Source organism: Oryctolagus cuniculus, chromosome 3 (genome assembly GCF_964237555.1).
Source record: "Oryctolagus cuniculus chromosome 3, mOryCun1.1, whole genome shotgun sequence".
In the NCBI taxonomy this organism is placed as follows: Eukaryota; Metazoa; Chordata; class Mammalia; order Lagomorpha; family Leporidae; genus Oryctolagus; species Oryctolagus cuniculus.
In genome coordinates this window covers 29,982,808-30,008,613 of record NC_091434.1, presented here as the reverse complement: position 1 = coordinate 30,008,613, position 25,806 = coordinate 29,982,808, and the positions used below count along the sequence as shown (strand labels likewise).

The following is a 25,806-nucleotide window of genomic DNA, read 5'->3' as shown; positions in this document are numbered from 1 at the left end:
ACCTCCTGTTGTTTCTCCCCACCAGAGTAAGGTTTTTCTGCTTGGCTGATGGCAGGCGCCGCTTTACGTATGTCCAAAATGGTGCCTGTTCTTTGTCTTGCTCGGCTTTGTAAGGTGAGTGGAGAGAGAGGCTAGTGTCTGTGCCAGTTCCCCTTATTTATTTGTTTTTTTCTCTCCTCCAGTCAGCCTGGTGAACTTTCCCCAGCGGGGCTTCAGGCCTCGTTCCCTCTAGGCTCTTTCTGCCTTTCCCCGCCATTGTCTCGGGTTACCAAGGTTTTTGTCTCACTTCCCCTTCCAGCGCTGGCGTGCAGACTCTGCAGCTGGGCTTCCACGCGGTGGGTGACCTTGCTCTCCCCGTAGGTCCTCTGTGTCACATCCACTAGATCCAGAAGAGTTTCCTCTGCAATTTTTTCCTGAGCCTTTTCCTGAGACTACAGTAACTCCACTTTTATTAAACTATCTTTTCCCATACTATCAGTGCACGCCCTCACTATTCCGCCATCTTGGCTCCACCCCCCCCATGACCTTTTTGAAGACCTCTTGTTTTTATCATTATGTGCAGCCAAAAAAAAAAAAAAAAAAAGAAGAAGCAAAAGCATAAATAAAATAACTGGCTAAATTTTTTTCTAAATCATCTTCAATTCATAGTTCAAATTTCTTAATTACTGTTAGAGTTGTCAGTATTCACATCATCAGAGTATTAATGATGCATCATCACTTAAATGGACCCACATATAAAGTAGAGCTACTTGTATGGTTATGTAAGCCAACGTGCAAATGTATGAGGCTAGCCTATCTTCAATTCCCTTTCAAGAATGTGGTTAGTACATCAATTTACCACCTCACCCACTTTTTCTCCCCTCACTATCACTGGGCTCCTTGGGTTTAAAAGACATTGGCATCCATGCTGTACATTTTGTGACTGGTGTTTTACATAGTGATGTGGACACAAACAATAAATAATGTATTGTAATACCTATCTGGCCTAAGTAATAATAAAATACCACTAATTGTATAAAAAATCCTAATTTTAGATGTTAAAATGTGAAAATATGCATTTTACAATGGGTGAAATATAGTAACTTACTATATGATCTTGTCTAAGTTACTTAACTTTTCAAGCTGAAGTTTTCGTTTATCTAAAATTGGCTTAATATCAGTTATTGCATTATGGTGCTAAAACTCTAAATAAGATGTTGCAAGTAGAGCTTAAACTTAGTACTTAGCTAATAGTAGGTACATAATAAATAATTATTATCATTTTAATATCATGAGCATACACAGTATAACCAACACAGAAAAATCCCATGAACTAAAGACTGCAAAATTATAAGTTGCTCTCTAGTGAATTCTTTAAACTGTTGACTTCACTATCTGATTTTGATACTTCTTAACTTCTGTTGTCCTTCAATGCTTTTCTAATAAATTTCCATGAAAAGAACATCAGCACATTCATTAAAATTCGAAGTTTTTTTTTTTGACAGGCAGAGTGGACAGTGAGAGAGACAGAGACAGAGAGAAAGGTCTTCCTTTTCCATTGGTTCACCCCCCAATGGCCGCCACAGCCGGCGCACTGCAGCTGGCGCACCGCGCTGATCCGAAGCCAGGAGCCAGGTGCTTCTCCTGGTCTCCCATGGCGTGCAGGGCCCAAGCACTTGGGCCATCCTCCACTGCACTCCCGGGCCACAGCAGAGAGCTGGCCTAGAAGAAGGGCAACCGGGACAGAATCCAGTGCCCCAACTGGAACTAGAACCTGGTGTGCTGGCGCCGTAGGCAGAGGATTAGCCTATTGAGCCGCAGCACTGGCCTCAAAGATGATTTTTTTTTTTTTTTTGACAGGCAGAGTGGACAGTGAGAGAGACAGAGAGAAAGGTCTTCCTTTGCCGTGGGTTCACCCTCCAATGGCCGCCGCTGCCAGCGCGCTGCGGCCGGCGCACCACGCTGATCTGATGGCAGGAGCCAGGAGCCAGGTGCTTTTCCTGGTCTCCCATGGGGTGCAGGGCCCAAGCACTTGGGCCATCCTCCACTGCACTCCCAGGCCACAGCAGAGGGCTGGCCTGGAAGAGGGGCAACCGGGACAGAATCTGGCGCCCCGACCGGGACTAGAACCCGGTGTGCCGGCGCCGCTAGGCGGAGGATTAGCCTAATGAGCCGCGGCGCCGGCCCAAAGATGATTTTATACCCTTAGTATTTTCTAATGCCCTACAAACAAGAAGTGATTCAAGAAATGTTGAATTACTTAATGAATGAATGATTCTCAAAAGGAATGGCCCTATAGAAAAAAATTACAAATTATTTAAAATTTTGTAATAAATGCTGGGAAAGTGAATATGTCAAGGTCAGAATGTTGTCAGAATTTAAATAATCAAACATTATATCATATTCTATTGATTTATGGAAACAGAGTCCATGTTGCAGGAAGAACAAGCCAATTTTTAAACAAGTTCTGAGTTTGAAGAAGTATGAAGTCAATGTATTTTCAAATATTGCAACTTCAGGCTAGACTATTTGCATATGAATAGAGACTTTCATCTTTTAAACATATCCCAAAGAGATTTTAATTTAAAATACAGTCTTGTTTTCCTATTCATAGTTGTTATGCTGATTATTATCTTTAAAGTAGTTGAATAAACATTCATAATACTGACATGGTTAAACATGAACAGAGTAAATTCTACACCATTTGAAAAATAAAACATCTGATTAATTCTTAAAAACACTAATTGCTTGATTATTATTATATAAAATTTCTTTCTTTTCAAAAACTGAGACACTTAGTATCTTCTTTCTTACAGAATGGCTATATTAATATATGAAGCTTATTTTTTAAAAATTAAGAATGGAGGGGCTGGCACTATGGCACAGCAGGATAAAGCCCTGGCCTGAAGCGCCAGCATCCCATATGGGCGCTGGTTTGAGTCCCGGCAGCTCCTCTTCCAATCCAGCTCTCTGCTGTGGCCTGGGAAAGCGGGAGGATAGCCTGAGTTCTTGGGCCCCTGCACCAGTGTGGGAGACCTGGAGGAAGCTCCTGGCTCCTGGCTTCGGATCGGCGCGGCTCCGGCCATTGTGACCATCTGGGGAGTGAACCAGCAGATAGAAGAGCTCTCTCTCTGTCTCTACCTCTCTCTGTGACTCTGTCTTTCAAATAAATAAAATAAATCTTTTTAAAAAATTAAGAATGGAAAACTGGAACTATAAGTAAAATTAGAATATATCCATAAAATGTCTTTAATCAGTTGGCAAAAATCTTCTCAAATATTCCTAGATTTTCCTTAATCTGTATGACAAGCTGATGTATACTACTTAAGCCAATATGGAAATTGCAATGATAGAAATCCTGTTAATTAAGATAATTAAAATTTTACTTGAGGTTTTATACAATCTATTTTTAAAAAGTGAAAAATGTGAGTTCCTGAAATAAACAACCTGAGGACAATTCCAGTTCTACCAAGGCAGATTAATACGAAATGATCCTTAGAACTAAAACTGTGCATCTAAAATTTCCAAGCAGAGTCTGTCAAATCATTTCACTCATATTTCAGATATAAACTGAGTTGTACTGAATTGATCATTCAGCATCAGCTATTGAGTATCTCCTATATGCCAGGAACTACTATAGCAATAGATTGAAATATTTCCCCACATATATTTTAATTTATATTCTTAAATGGATAATAATTAATAGTTTTCACATAATAATAAATAACATAAAATGCTAGACCTTTAAGTGGAGATAAATAGTATGAAGTAAAACAAATCAGGATCAGGGATGTAACCTAGAGTGGATAGGGTTGTAGTCAGCAAAGGCCTCCATAACTGATACTGACCAGAAACCTGTGTGATGTGAAGCAAAGTCAGGCAGAAGCAGAGAGAGGTTTCCAGCCTGAGCAACAGTGAGAACAGGCTCTGATGTAGGAATGAACTTGCAGTATTTGAAGGAAGACAAAAAGGCCAATGTGGATGCAGTACAATGAGTTGGAGCAAGAGTGGTAGGGGATAGGTCAGATTAGTAGGCCAAATACAAATTAAGTCTGGTAGATATGGTTAGAAAATTAATTCTAAAGATCAAAGTCGGCAAACTCAAAAGGCTTCCATAGCCTTGGCAACTCATGACTAGAGCCTAGGGAGATTACTGACGCCATAAACAAGAGTGTCAAATTGTTAAGTCAACAACAGGAGTCACTGTGTACTTACTCCTCATGTGGGATCTGTCCTTAATGTGTTGTTCAATGTGAAGTAATGCTATAACTAGCACTGAAACAGTATTTTACACTTTGTGTTTCTGTGTGGGTGCAAACTGATGAAATATTTACTTAATATATACTGAATCAATCTTCTGTATATAAAGAGAATTGAAAATGAATCTTGATGTGAATGGAATGGGAGAGGGAGGGGGAGATGGGAGGGGTGTGAGTGGGAGGGAAGTTAATGGGCGGGGGGGAAGCCATTGTAATCCATAAACTGTACTTTGGAAATTTATATTTACTAAATAAAAGTTAAAAAAAAGTATATTACACATAAAAAAAGAAAATTAATTCTATATAAGCCCATCAGAGAGTTATTAGTAGGTTTGGCCAGAAAATTGATATAATGTGAGTATTTCTGAATTGTGCCTTTAAAAGTTGACTCGAACTATCAGAGTGGGGATATGGCAGAGCAATTAGGTAATTACATTAATTCAGGGAGGTAGTAAGAGGGCTTTCAAAATTCCATGATGTTTTGAAGTACAGAGCAAACAGGGCCTGCTAATGGGTGTAATGTGTGATGAGAGAAAGAGAAAGAAAGATGTTTTATCCAATTTAAGTGAATTGTTTCGTTTTCATACTAGGTCTCATTGTCATGGAAATGAAGGCTAAAATGCAATGCTGCACAAGTTTAGTGGATGCTTTGCTTGCACAATCCAAATCAAATTGCAACTGCCTTGTCTTATAAATAACCAATGCCATAATTCTTAGCTCTAATTTTTTTTGAAGTACTCAACAAATGTTAGACTTTATTAATTTATTTTTTTTATCTTTTATTTAATGAATATAAATTTCCAAAGTACGACTCATGGGTTACAATGGCTTCCCCCCCCCATACCGTCCCTCCCACCCACAACCCTCCCCTTTCCCACTCCCTCTCCCCTTCCATTCACATCAAGATTCATTTTCGATTATCTTAATATACAGAAGATCAGCTTAGTATACCTTAAGTAAGGATTTCAACAGTTTGCTCCCACACAGAAACATAAAGTGAAAAATAATAGATGATTTTTTTTAAATGATGATGAAATCAGAGCAGACCTATTGTCATGTTTAATCCCAGTGAGAGTCAAGTTGGGAATTGATAATTTCTTTTTTTTTTTTTTACAGAGGATCAGTTTAGCATATATTAAGTAACAATTTCAACAGTTTGCACCCCCATAGAAACACAAAGTGAAATATACTGTTTGAGTACTCGTTATAGCATTAAGCCTCAGTGTACAGCACATTAAGGACAGAGATCCTACATGAGGAGTAAGTGCACAGTGACTCCTGTTGTTGACTTTACAAATTGACACTCCTGTTTATGGCATCAGTAATCTCCCTATGCACCAGTCATGAGTTTCCAAGGCTATGGAAGCCCCTTGAGTTCTCCGACTCTTATCTTGTTTAGACACGGTCATAGTCAAAGTGGAGGTTCTCTCCTCCCTTCAGAGAAAGGCACCTCCCTCTTTGAAGACCTGTTCTTTCCACTGGGATCTCACTCACAGAGATCTTTTTGCCAGAGTGTCTTGGCTTTCCATGCCTGAAATACTCTCATGGGCTTTTCAGCCAGATCCGAGTGCCTTTAGGGCTGATTCTGAGGCCAGAGTGCTATTTAGGACATCCGCCATTCTATGAGTCTGCTGAGTATCTCACTTCCCATGTTGGATCACTCTCCCCTTTATTTATTCTATCGGTTAGTGTTAGCAGATACTAGACTTGTTTATGTGCTGCTTTTGACTCTTAGTCCTTTCATTATGATCAATTGTGAACTGAAATTGATCACTTGGAATAGTGAGATGGCATTGGCACATGCCACCTTGATGGGATTGAATTGGAATCCCCTGGTATGTTTCCAACTCTACCAATTGGGGCAAGTCAGCCCGAGCATGCCCCAAATTATACATCTCTTCCCTCTCTTATTCCCACTCTTATGTTTAACAGGGATCACATTTCAGTTAATTTTCAACACTTAAGAATAACTGTGTGATAATTACAGAATTAAACCAGTCATATTAAGTAGAACAGACAAAAAAAAAAAAATGAGGGATAATGTATTAAGTTGTCCATTAGCAGTCAGGGCTATGCTGATCAAGTCACCATTTCTCATAGTGTCCATTTCACTTCAGGAGGTTTCCTTTTTGGTGTTCAGTCAGTTGTCACCGATCAGGGAGAACATATGGTATTTGTCCCTTTGGGACTGGCTTACTTCACTCACTTAGCTCTAATTTTTTACTGCTACAGAATGTCTCCATTTATCTTCATGATAGAACAAGTTCTCAAAATTTAAATTTCTTCAGATAACACTGATTTCCATTTGTGGGCTGAGAGGTGTCATAGAATCAGGTGAAGAATGTTAGCACACCCCTTTATAAAAAATGAAGAATTATCTCTCCAATTTTTTTTCTCTACTTCCAAAAGCTCTGCTGGTTGTCATTAAAAATAATAACTCTATTCTGCTTGAAGCTATTTAGGATTAATCATAAAGTGTCAATAAAGTGAACAAATAATATTGAAAAATAGAGTCCAGTGAATTTTGTGTTATTAAAATAGAGCATTGTAGTTTGTAGTCTTTGTGGGATTTATCCAGTTGTGTTGTAAAAAATTCCATCCAGATGTGGAATTCTATCTAGATATTTTCATGAAGCTCCATGAGACATTTGCTATCTGAGTTGCTGATAATTTTAGTCTTTCTCAATTCCAAGAGTAAATTAAAGATTAAATATTCACATTGTTCAAGAAGAATTCTTCTGAGCCCCTTTACAATGTATTTATCTCACATTCTAAAGAGTTATGCATGTTCTATTATAATCACATATTAAAACTGAAACTAAAATGTGAAATTTTGATTGGGATTTTTAAAATATTAATGGCTGTGCCTTAAATAGTAAGAAATCTTGTTCATATCTTAAGAAGGTAAGCTCACAATACTAACCCTTTCTGATAATGGAATGTCTTTATCTCCCCCTTATAAAATCAATGTGTGACCACACTAAATCTTCCAAAGAAAACAAAGAAGGTGTGTATATGACTATGGAAAACAAGAATGCTTTTGATTTTAAAAGCAGGTTTCAAGATTAAACCGTGTTTCTTTTTCCCCATCTTATTTTCCTCACTGATGACTCTTTCTTCCAGAACACTAAAGATGACTAATGCATGTTCTTCTTGGTACATGTAGACTGTAAGGTTGGCTCAGGGTGTTGCAACATTTGGACTCACATCTCACCCAGCCTTTTGACTGAGAGGAGGATGCTATGAAATCACTAGGTGCCTTGAAACTGGAACCATCCCACACTCAGGCTCACCCAAAGCACCCCAATGAAAACAGATCTTTTAGTGCCTTTGCTGAGGAGCAGAGTGGAACCCAGTGCTGACTGTTGGAGAGAGAAGCACCTCTTGTTTTATTTCTTAATGAGGTATTCCAAAAGGAAGGGGTTTATATAGCACTCACAGAATTCTGTAAGTCCCATTTCAAAAGAAAAGCAAAAGCAAATGGTGTGTGTTTCTATTGCGTCAAACAGTCATGTGATGTAACCATATTAACAGTCCTAGATGATGGCACACTCATGCTTGTGAACCCTAGGCCAGCAAGAGAACAGCTGGTTCCCAGCCCCAGTGAGCTTTGTGTCCAAGAGAGAAGCTGCACCAGCCCTTCCTGGGTGTCCTAGCTTCCTGCCTGCCTAGTAATGCCTGGTGACTGAGGACTCAAGAGAAGCACCTTGTCCAGAAAAGCTGTTCATCCAGCCTCACAGAAAGAAAGGAGGCTGATCAAAGACGAGTCGGGGAGAACTTGGATATAACTCTGACTGGGGGAAACTAAAAGGGAAAAAGCCCTATTTTATTCTTTTAATACAGTTCCCAGCAGGAAGATCAGGATAGGAGGTTCTCGCCTGCTCCAGATTAAAGGAACCCGCAGTTTCCAGGTGAAGAAGGGGGGTTCCTTGTCCAGCATTCGCCGAGTCGGCAGCTTAAAGAGCAGCAAGTTATCACGGCAGGACTCAGAGTCTGAGGCTGAGGAGCTGCAGCTGTCCCAGAGCAGGGACACTGTCACTGACCTAGGTAACATAGAGGAGTGGGGTGTGCAGGGACGTGGGGGGTAGGAAGACAAGGCTCAAGTCCTGAAAGGGCTGAAGTCCATTTTCTTACAAATAACTAGGGCAGAGCCACAGATTAGACAACTCTTTGAGTCTGAAAGCCATACTCCCCTCTACAGCAGAACTGCTCAAACCTTAATGTGCAAACAGGTCACTGGGGAGTCTTGTTAAAAATGCAGATTCCAATTCAGCAGATCTGGGGTGGGGGTCTGGGAGTCTATATTTTTAACAAGCTTCCCAGTGAAGCCAATGCTGCTGACTCCAGGACAGCACTTCGAGCAGTGAGGATATCAAAACATACTTAGGAGAAGAAAACACTGTAATGACAAGGGCAGTTGTTTTAAATCCAGATGTTTGTGTGTTGATTCTTCTGATGAGGATCTTTTAAAAGTCAAATGTAGAAATCTCTTTGGGCACAGCAACCTAAAGGTCCTAGACACTTTAATGTCTCTGTTTAATAGTAAAAGCAACCTAGATATCAGAGAGAAAAGATTGTCTAGATCTGACAGTTAATGATCTCCAGCAAGTCATTTTACTTCTTCAGGATCTGTTTTCTCCAAATTTCCAGTGGAAGCACAGTTGTCCCTCTATATCCATGGAGAATTGGTTCTGAGACACCCCTTACCCCCTCCACACACACAAATTTTAAAATGTGACAGTGCTCAACTGTCTTACATAAAATGCCATAGTATTTGCATAAGACCTATGGACATCCTCTCATATAGTTTAAATTATTCCAGACTACTTATAGTACCTAATACAATGTAAATGCTATCTAAGGAATTCTTGTATTGTTTAGGTAAAAATGACAAAAGGAAAAAAGTCAGTACATGTCTAGCACAAATGTAATTCTTCCCTGAATTTTTGAACCACAGTTGGTTGAATGCAAGAATGCAGAACCCACGGATACAGAGAGCCAACTGTAATTGTGTTTCCTCCTTTCCTACTCTGTAAAGGGATGCTTTAAAGATAAAGTAAGAGATGATTGTAAAATGTCTAAAACAACCGAGAAGGAGCTCTGTATACAAAACATTAGAATTATAGGTTGTCATTATAGGATCTAAAAGGACTCCAAATCCCAAAATGTGATAGTCCGAAATGTGGGCCTTGATTAGCAACTTAATTGACAAGAAAAAGATTTGGTAGGCATAAGGATAAAATTAACCAACTGCATAGCACTAACTTCTAGGTAAAAATGGAAGCATATTCTCTTTGCAATTCAGTCTCTGTGTGAGAGGCAAAATAGAAAGTTCTCCCTTCTTAAGTAAGTAGCTTGGGAAGTCAGCAATAAATGTTGATAAATGATTGATTGAGTCTACTAAAAAGAAGCTGGATATAGCCAGTCAAAGAAAGTTTAAAATAGAAAGTGTTTCTATATCCACCCACCTTTGTATTTCAAAATAGCTAATTTATGCATTACTTAAGATTCGGCTAATTTTTAAGGAGATAATAGGGGGGAAAAGCTAGTGCTTTATTTTAACAAAAGGTCTAAATTTATAACTTTATCATCTTTTAATTTGTGTGGGGAAGATTATTTCAATAATTTCTTTGGATTGGTTGATTTATCCTGACCAGTTAAGCTAAAATAGATAGTCTAGAGACACTGTTTTGTCATTAAAAAAATCCATTAAAGCTTTTATATTTGAGGGCAAAGCTTTGTTGTGCAGTCCACTAAGTAATGAGTTTCTGAGAGATTCCTCCTTTACTCTTTCTCACAAAGAGCAGTTTAAACACAGGGCTACTCTAAATTAAACTTAATTGTTTCCAAACTCCATTAGCTTTTTTTAAGGTACCTGCCAATCTATGGGAGAGCTCTGATACCAAAGCCCATTGGCTAGGATAATGACACTCTGCAGTCACAGCAGCAATGGAGGCAGCAGCACATGGTGAGGCCACTGCGGGTTGGTTGTTCTCTACGTAACTGCACCTGCAAGGTCTGATCAATCTTGAATGGATTTGGGCACGTTCAGTCAATAACTGGCTCATCTCAGCAATTCAAGGACTTGACTCTGTTTCTTGTTTTTCTGCTCCCATCTCTCAAAATGGAAGCCACCATAACAGAGATCATAAATGTCTTTGAAATTGCCAGTTCAGCTGGTGGTGAAGGGAACAGTTCCTATTAATATTCCTCCAACAAAGTCAGTGCTATGCCCTGTAGTCCACTGGGCCATGGTAGTCTTCCCTAGGATTCAAAAGCATGGACAGCTGTACCTTACCAATATGCTCTCCAGGGGGACCAAACATTGAAGTATTTCTTGATATTTTTCTTTTGAAGAAGGGAGTCCTTGGAGTGCAAGTGAGCCCAGCATTGAGCCAGAGGGAATGAGTAATGCCGGCACAGAGGAAAATTACCACAGGAACATGTCATGGCTTCATGTAAGTAAAAATCGGAGAAAAGAGCCCTGAGACCAATTTCTGCTGGGCTTGGGAACTTCTATGGATGACAGACAATACTAATACCTTCAGTCCAACTTAGCCTCCAAGACAGCCAAGGCTTAGATTCTAGCTGAATCTCTCAACACTTACTAAGATTGGTATTCTGCTGGATTGTATGCCTTTTAAGTTTAAGTAAAACCAAAGGTCTTTTATGACTGGCTCATGAGTCACCTTAAGTCAATGAAAACCATGTCAGAACAGGCCAAGTTGGTCGTCAAGACATCCTGAGTGACACAAGTTGGGCATCACAATTAATTTTCTGCTGGTAACCATGAATAATGGGAGCAGAGTCAAGATGTTGGTCTTGAGTCTCTGTTAAGCCAAGTTGTAGAGCAGGATAAAAAAAATTCTAAGATGGAATAGTCACACCTCAAAGTAGTATCTCAAGGGTCAGGCAGGAGAGACTCCCAAAGAGATTGTGGGCATAGGTTGGAGTTGAGCTGGCTAAGAAGAACGAAGTGATTAATTAAGGAAACATAACCTCAGATGTTACAATTAGGAGAATACTCGTAGTGTTATTATTGGTTATAGACATGGATGGTTACCATCCACTTTAATTTTATTATTTTAAATATTTATTTATTTGAAAGGCAGAATGTCAGATAGTGAGCGAGAGAGAGAAAGATCCCTTCCATCTATTGGTTCACTCCCCAGTTGTCAACAATGGTCATGGCTGGTCCAGTCAAAAGCCAGAAGCCTGGAGCTCCAACCAGATATCCCATATGGGTGGCAGAGGCCCAAGTAGTTAGCCTTCTTCTACTGCCTTCCCAAGTACATTAGCTGGGAACTAGATCTGAAGTGGAAAATTTGGGACTCAAACTGGCCCTCAGATATGGGATGCTGGTATTGCAAGTATGGCCTTATGCAGCTGCACTACAACATCAGCCCCCATTTTAATTTTAATCTAACTTCCTGGCAGAGTCAGACAAAGACTAGCTAGAGCGTGATGCTCCTCAGAGTATATGATGCTGTTTCTCACTGTGGAAATGGTCCACAGAATTGGTTGATTTTGAGACTCTGAAACATATATATACATATATATATATATATTTTAAGTAAACCGTCTAGGGAAGTAGGCTCTTTAAAGAAACTCAGTCTGAATACGGAGTGGTGATTAGGAGGCTGGAAAGGATAGGGGGTGCGGGGGAGGTGCAACAAGACAAAAGCTAGAATAAAAGTCAGAACAAGGGACAGAAAACAGTTTGTAGTGTGTTGAAATAAGGCTCTTCAAGTTCTTTTTGAAGGTTATTGGCCAGAGTGAGAGATGTAAAAATCCTTTCAAGAACAAAAGGCCAAGTGGGCAAAAAGACTTGTAATTGTTTATTCAACTGTGGGGATTATTGAATCATGGTGGTGTCAGGGCCCTTCAAGGAAAGCTGACATTCTGATTTTCCATCATTGGACCTACATAAGTGTTCAGTTTGTTCCTTGGTTGCTTGGCTGCATCTCAAGGTTGTTTGTATTCCAGGTTATGATCTTGCTGTGCAATCAGCAAAGCTTCATCTGCACTCATATTGACTACTGCCACCCACACTGCTACCTTCACCACAGCCGCTCCTGTGCCCGGTTGGTGAGGGCAATCAAATTGCTCTATGGAGATAGCGTGGATTCCCTCCGGGAGAGCAGCAGTATCAGTAATGTGGCATTCCGGGGGAAGAAACAAAAAGAGGTGAGTGAATGATCATTGGATATTATGTCAGTGAGAGGAAAAATGATGTCCTAACAATATTTTCTCTGGAAATAAACAGTTGCACATGAGTGCAGTTGTGTACACTGGGCTACAAGTCTATGTGGTTCTGAACAAAGTTAGATGGGTGGAAGAAGTTTGCTTTTTGTCAGTGTCCATGAGTAAAATAAAATTTTCCACATTGTATCCTATTCCCATGAATAGATAGGAACTCAGGGAGGTGTTAGTGATGAATACTGTGTTACTGTGTTTCACATCCTAATCCCTGGAACCTGTGACTATGTTACCCAACATGGCAGATGAGATTAAGGATATTAGATGAGGAGATTATCCTGGGTCATCCAGACAGATTCACTGTAATTAAAAGGGTCCTTATAAGTGAGAACGGGCACCAGGAGAATCAAAGGCAAAGAAGGAAGCATGATGACAGAAGCAGAGTCAGAGTGATGCACGGCCATGAGCCAAGGAAGTGTGGTGGCCTCTGGAAAAGATATTATAGGGTATTACCCCCTAGAGCTGTAAGGAACACAGCCATGCCAATTCATGACAGACTTCTGACTCCCAGTACTGTAAAGTCATAAATTTGTGGGAGGGTTTAAAGATTTACTTATTTATTCAAAAGAGCTACAGAAAGAGAAGAGAGGTAAGAGAGTGAGAGATAAACCTTCTATACACTGGTTTACTTCCCAAATGGCAGCAAAAACCAGCGCTGGGCTAAGCCAACACCAGGAGCCAAGAACTCCACCCAGGTCTCCACCAGGAGTCCAAGCACTTGGACCATCTTCTGCTGCCTTACTTGCATTAGGAGGAAGTTGGATCAAAAGTTGAGCAGCTGGGACTTAAGAACTGGCATTCCTAAAAGGGATGCTGCCATCACACACAGCAGCTTAACCTGCTGTGCCAGTATGCCAGCCACAATGTTGTGATCACTTGTTACAACATCAATGGGAAATTAATACAGTTATGTATAACGAATTAAGCAATAAATGGCCCAACTGTTTACAACTAACACAGTGATAGAGACCAAAAAGGAAAGACCTTCCAGAAACTATCAGTAAGCATTCAGCTGCTTTTTTTCTGACAATGCCTTGAGCAGCTGAGCTGGCAGAAGTGCCAACTGTAACCAAGGCTGCTGTACTGCTGCTGCTGGCGAGGCCCTGAATTACCCACCTGCCCTGAATAGGCAGAACAGCCCAGAAACATCACTGAACGCTGCAGGCCAGCCCTGCAGCTGCTTTCCCAAGTGGTTACAGAGAGATTTTTACACAGCACCTATTCATTTCAGCAAGCCCTCTTGATGTACTTGTTGTTGGCAAATGTTTGGACAGGTCTGTGAGAAATAACTAAGTAGGAGCGGATGATCTTTCTACTAAGGAGTTGGTAAGCCAGGTTTGGCTGGGGGTGACAATATTATACACATCACACAACTAAGGAAGATACACATGTTGTTAGTGGAGTAACAACAGAAATGCACAGTTTGGTTGTATAGTGATTTGTAGTGCTTCAACTCTCACAAAGGGATTTTTGTTACAATTTTTATTATAAAAGCAATATATTTCCATCAAAAATATTTTGGATAATGCAAGACATCCCAAAGACAAAAAAGGTATCCTCCAAGTGTGCTACTTAACCTTCTAGGTTATGATTTTGAGTATTTTTTTCTAAAGATATGTGTGAAGGTATAAATTAGGCACTTTCACAAGGTGTTTTTTGATTCTTTATTTTATTATTTTTTTTTATTTGACAGATAGAGTTAGACAGTGAGAGAGAAATACAGAAAGGTCTTCCTTCTGTTGGTTTACCCCCCACCCAAATGACTACTGTGGCCGGCGCTTCGCTGATCCAAAGCCAGGAGCCAGGTGCTTCCTACTGGTCTCCCATGCAGGTTCAGGGGCCCAAGCACTTGGGTCATCCTCCACTGCCTTCCCGGGCCACAGCAGAGAGCTGGACTGGAAGCAGAGCAACCAGGACTAGAACCGGCGCCCATATGGGTGCCAGCATCACAGGCAGAGAATTAGCCTTCTGTGCCATGGTGGCAGACCCTGGGCTTTAAAAAAAAATTATATCTTATGTCATTCAACCTTTTCAAACTCTGAGACTAAAAGTGGGAACTAGATCAATGTGGGTTACAACTAAACTGTATGAACTACTAAATGATGACATAAAAATTTAAAAATCCATATGTTTGTGTGTATGCATGTATGTTTAAATTTCTATAACTATTTCAAATATAAATGACACTACATACAAAGAAAACATTTCTATTTGGTAAATGCTGTCTTCATATACAAAACCCACTTAGCTTTAGGAGAAGGCTATATATGCTAAAAGTTATGGAAAAGTGTGAGCCTAATTTAATGTTCATTTTTCTCCATAACATTGCAAAACTTCTTGCTTCTATGTCTTTGCTCAAACTACACTTTTGCCTCTAACCTGTGAATGGCCAAACCCAAACATCCTTTAAGAATCCACTGAGATACAATCTCCTCCCTAAACTTTTCACGATCCACCTAGTGTTAAGCATAAAGCATACTGTAGACAGATTGTAAACATAGTGTCCTCCCTCCCTTCCTTTCTCCCTCCCCGCTTTCCTTCATCATGTAAGTTTAAAGGCATTTTACTTATGCTTTTCTCATTCTATATTCAATATTTCATCCATCTATCTATACATCCACTCATCTATTAAAAAAATTAAGTAACCTATGGACTACCTGGAGCCCATACTTTGGATTGGACATAATACTGGGCAAGAGAGATACAGGCCCTGTCCTCACATGACACATGTGGTCTAGTCTGAGCGGCAGACGTGAATCAAGTAAACTTCCCAAGTCGATGTAGAATTGCAGCAGCATTGAGTCCAACAAAGGAGAAACCTGCTGTGCTGAAACAACTTATGAACAAGGCTTTGAACTTCAGTAAATAAAAGACAGCTTTTCCAATAAAGTGACAGTTGAGCCCTGACTAAAGTATATGTGCATGATAATTAGACTCAGAAACTCCCAATCAGATAGAAGAGTTGAGTATGAAGGACCATGGCTGGAGCACATGGGATTTTGACACATTGTGAGGTTGCACAAGCAAATAGAGATAAGACCATGGAGGACCACAGGAAGGCTTTTATTCTATCCTAGGAGTAGTGCCAAACATCCTCTGTCACTTATTTAAAAATTCTGTGAGAAGTGAAGAAGTCCACACAGTTTGTATCTTGAATGATACCATAACAGAGTACTCACTTACAGTGCAAGAACAGTAAGCATTGTGTGTAATTGTAGTTCTAGGGTGTATCATGAGTGTTCACCTCAGGTTCAACCAGGACAATGGAGTGAAGTAACAGAAAAGGCTTCTCAACTTTCTACTGTCTCTCATGTTTCTGAAGGGAAATAAAGCATAGTGAATGTCTTCCAACCTTAACACATCAAAGTCAGTCATTCAGGTGGTGAACTAAAACCAAGGACTGTGTCCACTTTAGCAAACATTTTATTATTGAAATGTTAGCCTTCCTGCTGAAGCTCTTCATTTTCTCTCATGATATTTTCCATTTGCTTGTTTTGAATCTGTCACATAAATAAATATTACCCAACATATCCAGTGCCAAAGTTAAAACCATGTAGGCAGTAAATCAAGAGTAAAAGCATCTTTCTGATTAGAATCAAGTGTTAACTTAAATTGGTATTTCATTTCTGTTTCCTTTTTAATTGTTTTTATGGCAGAATATATTTGTGGCAGCTAGTACATTTTGTAACCCATCTAACTCTAACCAACCTGTTAATCCACATTTCAGTTCTCAAGAACTCACTGTACATTCTGTTAGTCTATTTTAGTTCCTTATAAACTTCAGGGATTTTTGAAATACATAAACTCTCATGCTATTTGTATATATCACCTTCTCCAAACAATTAAAGTTTTCCTCAATGGCTGTGCCTTGTCCAATTATACGTTTTATACAGAGCAAATATTCAATTAGTGCTTGTTGCTGAAAAAGGGAACCAGTAAAACATTTTTCCTTTCTTCAAATAAGGGAATGGAGAGTGAATGTTGATATATTCCCCCAAAACAAAAGGCACAGTGTGGGTAAATTTTATGAAGCCAATGAAAACAGAATTTCCTGAAAAACTCTTGTTTTTATAAAGCTATCTATAGACAACAGGATTGTGATTTCAAGATCAGACTCTGTATCTTGATATAATAAACCATAATGAATGACTTTCCTCCACAATATATTTAGTTCATGTGTCAAAGATACGTGGGCACAAAGAGCCTCAATTGCCTTTTAGGAAATATTGTACTTTTGGTGCCATCATTTTCTTCCAGAAATGGGAGGCAAGCCCTTTCTCAAAGAGCCCAGTAGACTGACTTCAAGTTTCCCCAATTGTAAACACTTTGTTGTTTCCAAAATGAAGCATCCTTTACAGCATGTATCTTTGTATTTGCACATATCAGGTTTCCATTGATTTGCTTGTTAATCATGAATATTTCCAGAAAGGAACATACACTTCCCAGAAAGGCAAGCATCATGGATGTCTTGCTCCTTAACATATTGCCAGAAATTAGCTCAGTTTCTGACATGTGTCTAACAATAAATATTCTTGAATTATTTAAATGACTAAATGAATTTTTCATTTGAAATACTTATTATTCCTCCCCTAGTCAATTTTTGTTGCAGTGAATAGAAACACATTCAGACTTGTTCAAATAATTAGGAGTTTCTTCAGAGAATGTGACAGTACCACATGAAACCATGCACAGAAAGAGAACATAACCAAGCTTTAAGGGAACAAGAAGCAATGCTGTTGTCTATCTCAGGGGGTGGAGGGAGGATATGGTCTCTTAGCTCTGTTTATTTCTGCAACATCCCCATCTCCTCACTCATATCTGTCCTTTGAATGGCTAATGTGACATCATTATTTCTCAGCCCCAAGCAACCTTCACTCAGTAATTCAGACTCTATGTCCCTCAATTCCCCAGGACAGAAATCTGATAGAGACAGTTCTTGCACTTTTTCAGCCAAACACGCCAAACAATAAATCCTTAACCAATTAGTTTTGCATTGAAAATCTAATTGATAGTGATCAGGATAAGGAGAGAAGTCACAGAGTTAACTATGATGGCTTTCTCTGAGACGTGTACTCATCCATAAAAGAAAAAAAAAAACAGTAGTCCAAGTTCTATATCATCCCATAGCAAGCATTGCTGACTATTACTGAGGCAGCTGTGTAACTGCCTCCCATTGACTACTGCTCCCTCTGGTGGAATCACCTCAACAATGGTTGATGTCCTCCATTAGTGATAAATTCTATCCTTTGAAATTGGATCGCTAGTCTTGAGTTTCTCAACAGGCCTGCTAGATATACAATTTAAACAAGTATGTACATCTTGCAGTCCAGTGGAATCTCTAACTCATCAAAGAACCACTATTAGATGCCTTTAGAACTAGCCTCATACCTTATCCAAGCCCTAGATCTCTTCTAGCCAAGCTTTACAATCAAGTTGCCAAAGCAAAAACACCTAATTACAGTTTTGTTAGTCAGTCAGGGGTCACCTCAGTAGAGAGAATTTAGAGTCATTACATGGTATACCCAAGGAGCCGTCACACATGGACTCCTCTCTGATATCTTCCAAATCTGATCAAGTCATTAAACGAAAGTAAAAGCTCTTCCAACTCTCTTCCCTTTCCACTAAAACCAGTACCCCAGTTATCATGAGGCCAGCAGAAAATGTAAGTAACACACCAGGACTTTAAATATTTGATATGTAATTGGACTTAACATCTTCTGTTCCCAGTAGGCAGAATTAAATACAATCTTAGATTTCCTAGAGTAACATAAATGTCCATGATTTTTTAACTAAGCTGAGTATTTTCCTAATTAATACTATTATAATGTAACCAGGGAGTATTGTTCAAAACTATCCCTGAAAAAGATAAAATATTCAGCCAAAAGATAAAGGGATGAAATATGTTCAAATTTTAAAAATTATAATTAAGAATGATTTTGTTTGCCAGGCAAAATGTACACTATAAGATAATAGTGAAATCAATTGTTTAAAATTGTGTGTCAGTATTGCATCATCATTGTTGTGCTAAGATTCACAGGAGGAAATGACTAAAATGAATCAAATAATGGTTACCATTGGGTTGGATATTAAAGGGATTATTGTTTTCTTTGTAGTTTTTCTGTCTTTTTCAGATATTCCACATTGTGCATGTATTGTTTTATAAATAGAATAAACATAGAGAAATATCAATGTTTAAATATCTTGACTCTTATTGAAAAGAATTTAGATATAACCTTATGTTAGTATGGAAAACTAATGTTATATGTGATTTTATAACTGTTTTCAAATTATATAACATAGGCAAAATACTATATGGTATATATTGCTTTAGAAATGCAATCTAATCTTTCTCCCCCAAATTATATGTTATCACAAGTATGCACTTGCCATGTTTTTCTTTCCTTTATAAAACACACCAAGAGTTCACATTCGCATATTTCCAAGTAGATTCCTTTAAAAAGCTGATTCCATACCAGTCACATAACAGATGTATTATCTTAGGGCTTTTTGTCAGAGTTTCAAAAGACTTTCTTGGAACATGCATATTCTTTTAGATTTTCCTTTTCTTTAAAAGTATCTCTGTTTATAACACTGTGAGCTCTGTCCTGAAATTCTTAAGGAGTTCAGTGTTTCCCCTTGCCATTGAGGGAGAAAGTGTTTCATTGACATGGCACTGGAAACACAAATAGGCATTTATTCTGTCTGAGGAGAAGGATTGCTCAGGCTGGACTCCAAAGATGAGAAGAATCAGTATTCAGGGTAAATAAACAAAAGTCGTTTGCCCTTAGGGCTGGTCCTCCCAGCTGCTCTGCTCACTCCAGTCCTTGGCATTCAAGACTCATCTGTGATTATGCAGATGACTCAGGTCTATTCTGGACCCCAAAGGAGGAGGCAACTTGAGAAAACAATCACTACCTCCTGTAAACAAGTATTTTGTTTTTAAAGAAAATGTTTTATCTGTACAACTCAGGTATGGATGCTGCATGCTATGAACTAGAACTTCCTTGAAGAGGAACTTAAACCTTTCACTTCCTAACTGTTTTCTGTGAAATATTTTCTTTCTTTCATTACCAAATGACTGACCTTATAGAATCCAACTCCATAAAAGAACTATTGCATAGAGTGGATTTTATCTGACTTAATATTTTAAAGGTTTGTGTTTTTAACTCTTGATTGAATATAATTAGCCCTAAAAGGCAGCCAGGAGATCCTATCCTTTCCTTATTTTGCTAATAACTATCTTTGCAAGTTGATTAAATTATTCCACCTATCTAGATCCTTGTATTCTCAAAAATAAAAGAAGATGTTGCTAAACATCTATAAGATCCCTTTTCATTTCAAAACCGCTTTTACAAAACTCAAAAAATGTGAGCCCACAAAAAAATAAGGTTAAATCATCTCTTTCATTAGAAAATGGTTGTTTGAAGGATCTGAGGGATGATGTGGCAATGTTGATGTTGGAGAAAGCACACACTATTCATCACATATCTCGCACTCTTTTCAGTGCTCAGATAAATCATGTCTGAGAACACCTTCTCTGAAGAAAAGAGTTTCAGATGCCAATCTGGAAGGGAAAAAGGACTCCGGAATGTTGAAGTACATCAGACTTCAGGTACTGGCACCTAGATCTGAAGCACTCGTGGAGCATTAAAAGGGAAGGGGCTGTATAGACAACCTATGGACTAGTGCTGGAGTCTTACACTAGTGCTGGAGTCAGGCACAGTGTTGGCAAGTAGGCCTCATTCATTGGTGAACAAGAGTGATACCAAGGGTGCGAGGAGAAAAGGTTCCCTCTTGTGAGACAAGCAGCTTCCATAGACAAGGCTTGGGGACTTTGGCTGAAACTGCACCTCTGCCCACTCTCCCTCCTCCACGGTCGTGGTGATGTCCATAGGTTTTGGAATCAGGCAACCTAGGCTTGCGTCCAGTGTCTTCTGTGTTGGTTCTTGGACCTTGGACAAGTTATCTAATTTATTTGGGTCATAGTCACCTCATCTACAAAAAGAATTACAACACTTGGACTTATCTCAAAAGTGTACTGCATGGATTAAATAGAATAGTACATTTATCTGCTATGCCAGCATGACACATTGTTTGTTGCTATTACAACCTAAGCTCTAAATCATAATTACCTTTCCCCAGAAAAGCTTTTTTCATATTTTTCGGAAATGTTTTTAAAATTATGAACTTGTCCAGAACCTATATTCATCACCTAAATTATCTAAAATAATGGGTTCCGTAGGATTCTGTGAGCCAATCTGAGGCCACTAGCACAATGTATAATGTTGCTTCCAAAGGAAATATCATCCAAGTTTACTTTGGCTTCAAAAACTTTCTAACTGGACTCTTTCCCAAATTAGATACTGCTTATCATTTTCAAGGAAATTTACTAACAAGAAGGAAAATAGGATGCTCTGTGAATCCTTCAGGATTTTTAACACAAAGATACATTTACTGGGATCTTTACTTTCTTGTAAATTTTACTTATTCTACAGTTTTTTTTTTCCTTGAGTGAATGTAAAGCAGTTTTGTGATGAAAGCATTATTAAGTTAGGATGATTTTTTTTCTAAATATGCTTCAAACAATAAGACATATAGCTTAGGATACACCCTGTCAACAAAGTGTGTTCCTATCTTTGGAATTGTTTTAAGGTCATTTAAGGAAAGCAGAGAGAGTTGGAAGTGGCTCTTAAGTTTGAAGAAGAGTGTAGTAAGCAGTATCTGAAAAGACTTTAAATTGTGTTTTCTATCTCTTTCCAGGTGATGAGCTTATCACCTGCTCCATTGTCTCTGTTAATCAAAGCAGCACCAATTCTGACCGAGGAGATGTATGGGGACATCCAGCCGGCTGCCTGGGAGCTACTGCTTAGCATGGATGAGCACATGGCAGGAGCAGCAGGTAAAGACCGACTACCTTGGACCACGCTCCTGCTTTCACTGGCATGATTGATTCAAGTGCTAGAACAAGAGAACTGCTGGGTCAGGTTGATGGTCATTACTAGAACTCTAGACAGAACTTTGAACTATAGAACAACAGACCAGATTCTATGTGCCCCCTCCAATTTCACTATGGGCTTCGCACAAGAGCAGCACATCTCTCACAGGTGGTCACAAAGTTACCAAGTAGAGAATTATTTTCCCTAGAACCTATATTTTCACTGTATTTCATAAAATATTAAATTCCTTTTGTGTTATTTCCTAGATTTATCATGAACCACTATAATTAACTTTATTAAATTTTATATAAGTGATGTGCCGTGTCCAAATTGCAATATCAAAACAAATTCATTGAAATTTAAGTGACTTGTCCAAGGCCATTTAATTAGTCAGTGATAGAGGCACAATGTGTGTTGGTCATTTTTTCCCACTTTTCATACTGATTCCTTGATTTTTCTAGAATAGCAATTTTCATGGATAAGTGCATATGGTAAAAATTCAAATGTATAAAACTGAAGTTATAAGTACCACCCTCTTTCCCAAGACCCTCCTCATTATTCCCTTACCCAAAGGCAGTAATTTTTGAGTTTCTCAGAACACTCTGTCTCTCTCTCTCTCTCCTCTCTGTCTCCCCTACACACACACATTTTCTTTTTTACACAAATGTAACATACTATAAAAGTTTTACACTTGCATTTTTTTTCATTTATATACAGGAAGGAGACCACTTCTTAACATCAGTTTATAGTTTTGGCTGACTCATTGTAATGGCTTCAAAATATTCCATTGAATGAATGAATGTACCATAATTTATGTAATCAGGATCTATTAATGGAAATTGAGGTTGAGACTAGACTTTTTTTATACCATGCCTCAAAAAATATCTTTGTAAAATATCTTTGATGCATTAAAGCTCAGGTTTTCTGTTCTCTGTCAAGAAGGTAATGCACCTCAAATATGATATACTCATGACAAATTCGATGGAAAATATAAATAAGTAGCTTATGCTATAAGAACTGCTAGAAGTTAGCCCTAAAATGGGAATGGTATAGGTGTAGAAAGTTACTGAGCTTATTTGAAAAGCCTAAAAAGACTGATTTGATGATTTCAATGGCTTTTGTAGAGGGATCACTAACACATAATATTAGACAGGTGAGTGGACCTCAGATTTTAACAAAACTTAATTGACAAATTGAGTAGTGTGGACTTTCCACTACGAACAATGGGAAACCACCCTTAGGGGCCCAGTGTTGTGGCACAGCAGGTTTAGCCGCTAGCTGCAATGCTGGCATCCCATAAGGGTGCTGGTTCAAGTCCTGGCTGTTTCACTTCCCATCCAGCTCCCTGCTAATGTGTCTGCAAAAGCAGCAAAAAATGACCCAAATACCTGGGCCCCTGCACGCACGTGGGAGACACAGATGAAGCTCCCAGCTCCTGGCTTCCACATGGCCCAGCCCTGGTCATTGACGCATTTCGGGGAGTGAACTGGCAGATGGAAGATCTCTCTGTCTGTCTGTCCCTTTCTCTGTAACTCTGATTTTCAAATAAATAAAATTGTTTTCAAGAGAAAAAGAAAATCACTCATGGTTTCTGAATCAAAGAGTAAGGTATCAAGGGTGTAGATTAGTTCTAGTTTAATGTGGTAGCAGTCGAGTGCAACCGTTTGGTTGCAGAAGTTATGATTTCAGGTGAAGGAAAGTTGGCGCCATGACAATGAAGCTAATAAGAGAGGCCAGAACTTAGGGAACAAGGTGACATTTGTGATGTCTGAAGCAAAGAAAGTGGGTGAGTCCTCTGGGAGAGAATTAAAAGAGAAGAGGGGAACCACTAAGGCACTGGCCTTTCCTGCCTTCAGAGAACAGGAGAAAGAAACTCGGCCAGCAACAGATACAAAAAAAATGATCAAGAAAATAAAAGAACTTTAACAGTCTCGATCCATGGAAGCAGAAGAGCAGAAGAAAAGAGTTCCTCAGGGGACTGTTTTGAGATTCTTAAACACCGAAAGGGAAATCACCACTGGATCTGCCAACCAGTGAGCATACACGAAAACTATCTCAGCATAGAGATTCAGATAAAACTCTACACTGAGTTAAATAATGAGCATAGTAGTTAAAATTGAGAAAAGTTGAATAAATTTCAAGAAAAGTAAAAAGAAATGAGAGTAATGATTTAAGTAGATATTAAAGAAAGGAATATCAAAAGCTAATGATTGCAATACCTAGCATTTGTTATAAAGCTATATCACATAAATTATCTTATTAATAAGCCATTTTACAGATGAGCAAACCCTAGTCAGAAAGTTGAAAGGACATATCCAAGTTTACAGAGCTCATAATTAGAGAGGCAGGTAACGAAATCCACATCTCCTAACTGCACATATAGATGCTCTGCTCATAAAATAGACTTTACAAGTGTGTAGCACATTTCACTTCACAAAGCACATTCTCATCTATTTTTTTTATTTTTTTTTATTTTTTTTTTATTTTTTGACAGGCAGAGTGGACAGTGAGAGAGAGAGACAGAGAGAAAGGTCTTCCTTTGCCATTGGTTCACCCTCCAATGGCAGCTGCCGCTGGCACGCTGTGGCCGGTGCACCACGCTGATCTGATGGCAGGAGCCAGGAGCCAGGTGCTTTTCCTGGTCTCCCATGGGGTGCAGGGCCCAAGCACCTGGGCCATCCTCCACTGCACTCCCTGGCTACAGCAGAGGGCTGGCCTGGAAGAGGGGCAACCGGGACAGAATCCAGCGCCCCAACCGGGACTAGAACCCGGTGTGCCGGCGCCGCAGGTGGAGGATTACCCTAGTGAGCCGCGGCGCCGGCCCTCATCTATTATTTTATTTTACTCTAATGAAAAATTCAGAGACATGTTTTATTATTGCTGTCTTTGCCATTGTTATTGTTGGCAGTGGGGAAAAAATGGAAGCTAAGAGAAGTTCGGAGGCTGTCTAAGATCACCTAACAGAGAAGTATCAGAGCAGGGATTAGTCTCAGTGCTAATATAATTGCCTGAGCATGATTGGAGGTTCTAGGATTATAGATTATGTTTTTTGGATTGCCACTCATTCTTCTATCCATGATATGGACTAAATTTATCTGTTTCATTATTCATTAGCTTTATAACTTATCATGGCACTCAACTTTTCTCTTATTGATATTTGAATTTTCTCAACATGTCTTAATCAAATCATGCTATGATTCATGAAATCTCTTTTAGCTTATCAATTTCTTCTATCTCTGCAAAGGGCAGAAGTTCGTCATATAGTATCCAATGTGGGTTTTGTTTTTAAAATAACTATGTAACTGAGATTTTGGTAAAGGCAATGGAAGAGAGACAGGCATGACAAGAGGCCGAGAAAGATTTTCCATTTGCTAGTTTGCTCCCCAAATGTCCACAACAGCCAGGGCTGAGCCAGGCTGAACCCAAGAGCCCTAACTCAATCTTGGTCTCCCACATGGGTGGCAGGGACCAAGTACTTGAATAGTCACCTGCTTCCTTCCATGGTGCACAGTAGCAGGAAACTAGTATAACAAGCAGAGCTAGGATTCAAAACCAGACATTCTGATATGGGATTGGACGTCCCAAGTCATGTCTTAACATCTGTACCAAGGTACTATTCTCAGAATACTATGGATGACTCTAGCTATTTCCTAAAGACCATATTTCAGCATGTATTTTTCTTTCTTCATTTGTTTTTTCTGGTATTCACTTTTCACCATGAGCCAGAGGAAGTTTTCTGTTGAATGATTATTCTCTTGAAATATTCTGTCCCTGCCCTCGCACCAGCCACTACAAAATTGTGGGTTCCTCAAAGCATGATGTTTGGTTTCCAGTGGCTGAAGCTGCACTTGCTTTTGCCATTTCTGGTAGCCTGATTCCATTAGCTCAGGAATAACTTGCAGAAGACAAGACCAGTTCGTACTTCTCCTCAACCCCAGGAATCAAGCAAAATGTGAAACGTGCAGCTGATGAGCTGTTGACTGTCTCTAGCTGCCATGTTCCTGCTGTGTGCGGTGAAAGTCCCTGAGGCTGTGTCCGACATGCTGATGTCAGAGTTCCACCACCCAGAGACTGTGCAGAGGCTGAACGCCGTCCTCAAGTTCCACACCCTCTGGAGGTTTCGCTATCAGGTCTGGCCCCGCATGGAGGAGGGGGCACAACAGATTTTTAAGGTATCAGATTCTTGCCGTATGGGAATTAGAGTAACAAACCCAACTCACAATCTGTTTAAATCTATGAACCTCAAAGTCACAGTGTATATCCAAAAAAGATGCCTCTGTTTTATCCTTCTCTGTTTAAATAAATAAAACTAACTCATAAGTGAATTATTTTTTAAAAAAGTAAATATACAAAATGTAGAGTAAGGAAATCAA

The 25,806-nt window shown here is 39.2% G+C and overlaps 1 protein-coding gene across 12 annotated transcripts in view; it reads left to right on the top strand.

The window, feature by feature from the left end:
- The window catches only part of UNC80 (unc-80 homolog, NALCN channel complex subunit), a 245,541-nt gene that overhangs the window by 134,411 nt on the left and 85,324 nt on the right, over positions 1-25,806 (top strand). For 9 of the 12 annotated variants that reach the window (XM_008259087.4, XM_008259090.4, XM_008259085.4 and 6 more), the window contains exons 27-32: positions 8,082-8,285; positions 10,596-10,696; positions 12,225-12,425; positions 20,002-20,109; positions 21,258-21,396; positions 25,424-25,605. In XM_008259087.4, coding sequence (XP_008257309.2) covers positions 8,082-8,285; positions 10,596-10,696; positions 12,225-12,425; positions 20,002-20,109; positions 21,258-21,396; positions 25,424-25,605 — 935 coding nt within the window. The remainder of the gene's footprint in view (positions 1-8,081; positions 8,286-10,595; positions 10,697-12,224; positions 12,426-20,001; positions 20,110-21,257; positions 21,397-25,423; positions 25,606-25,806) is intronic. The other 3 variants (XM_002712440.5, XM_002712439.5, XM_008259091.4) reach the window with 1 other exon arrangement.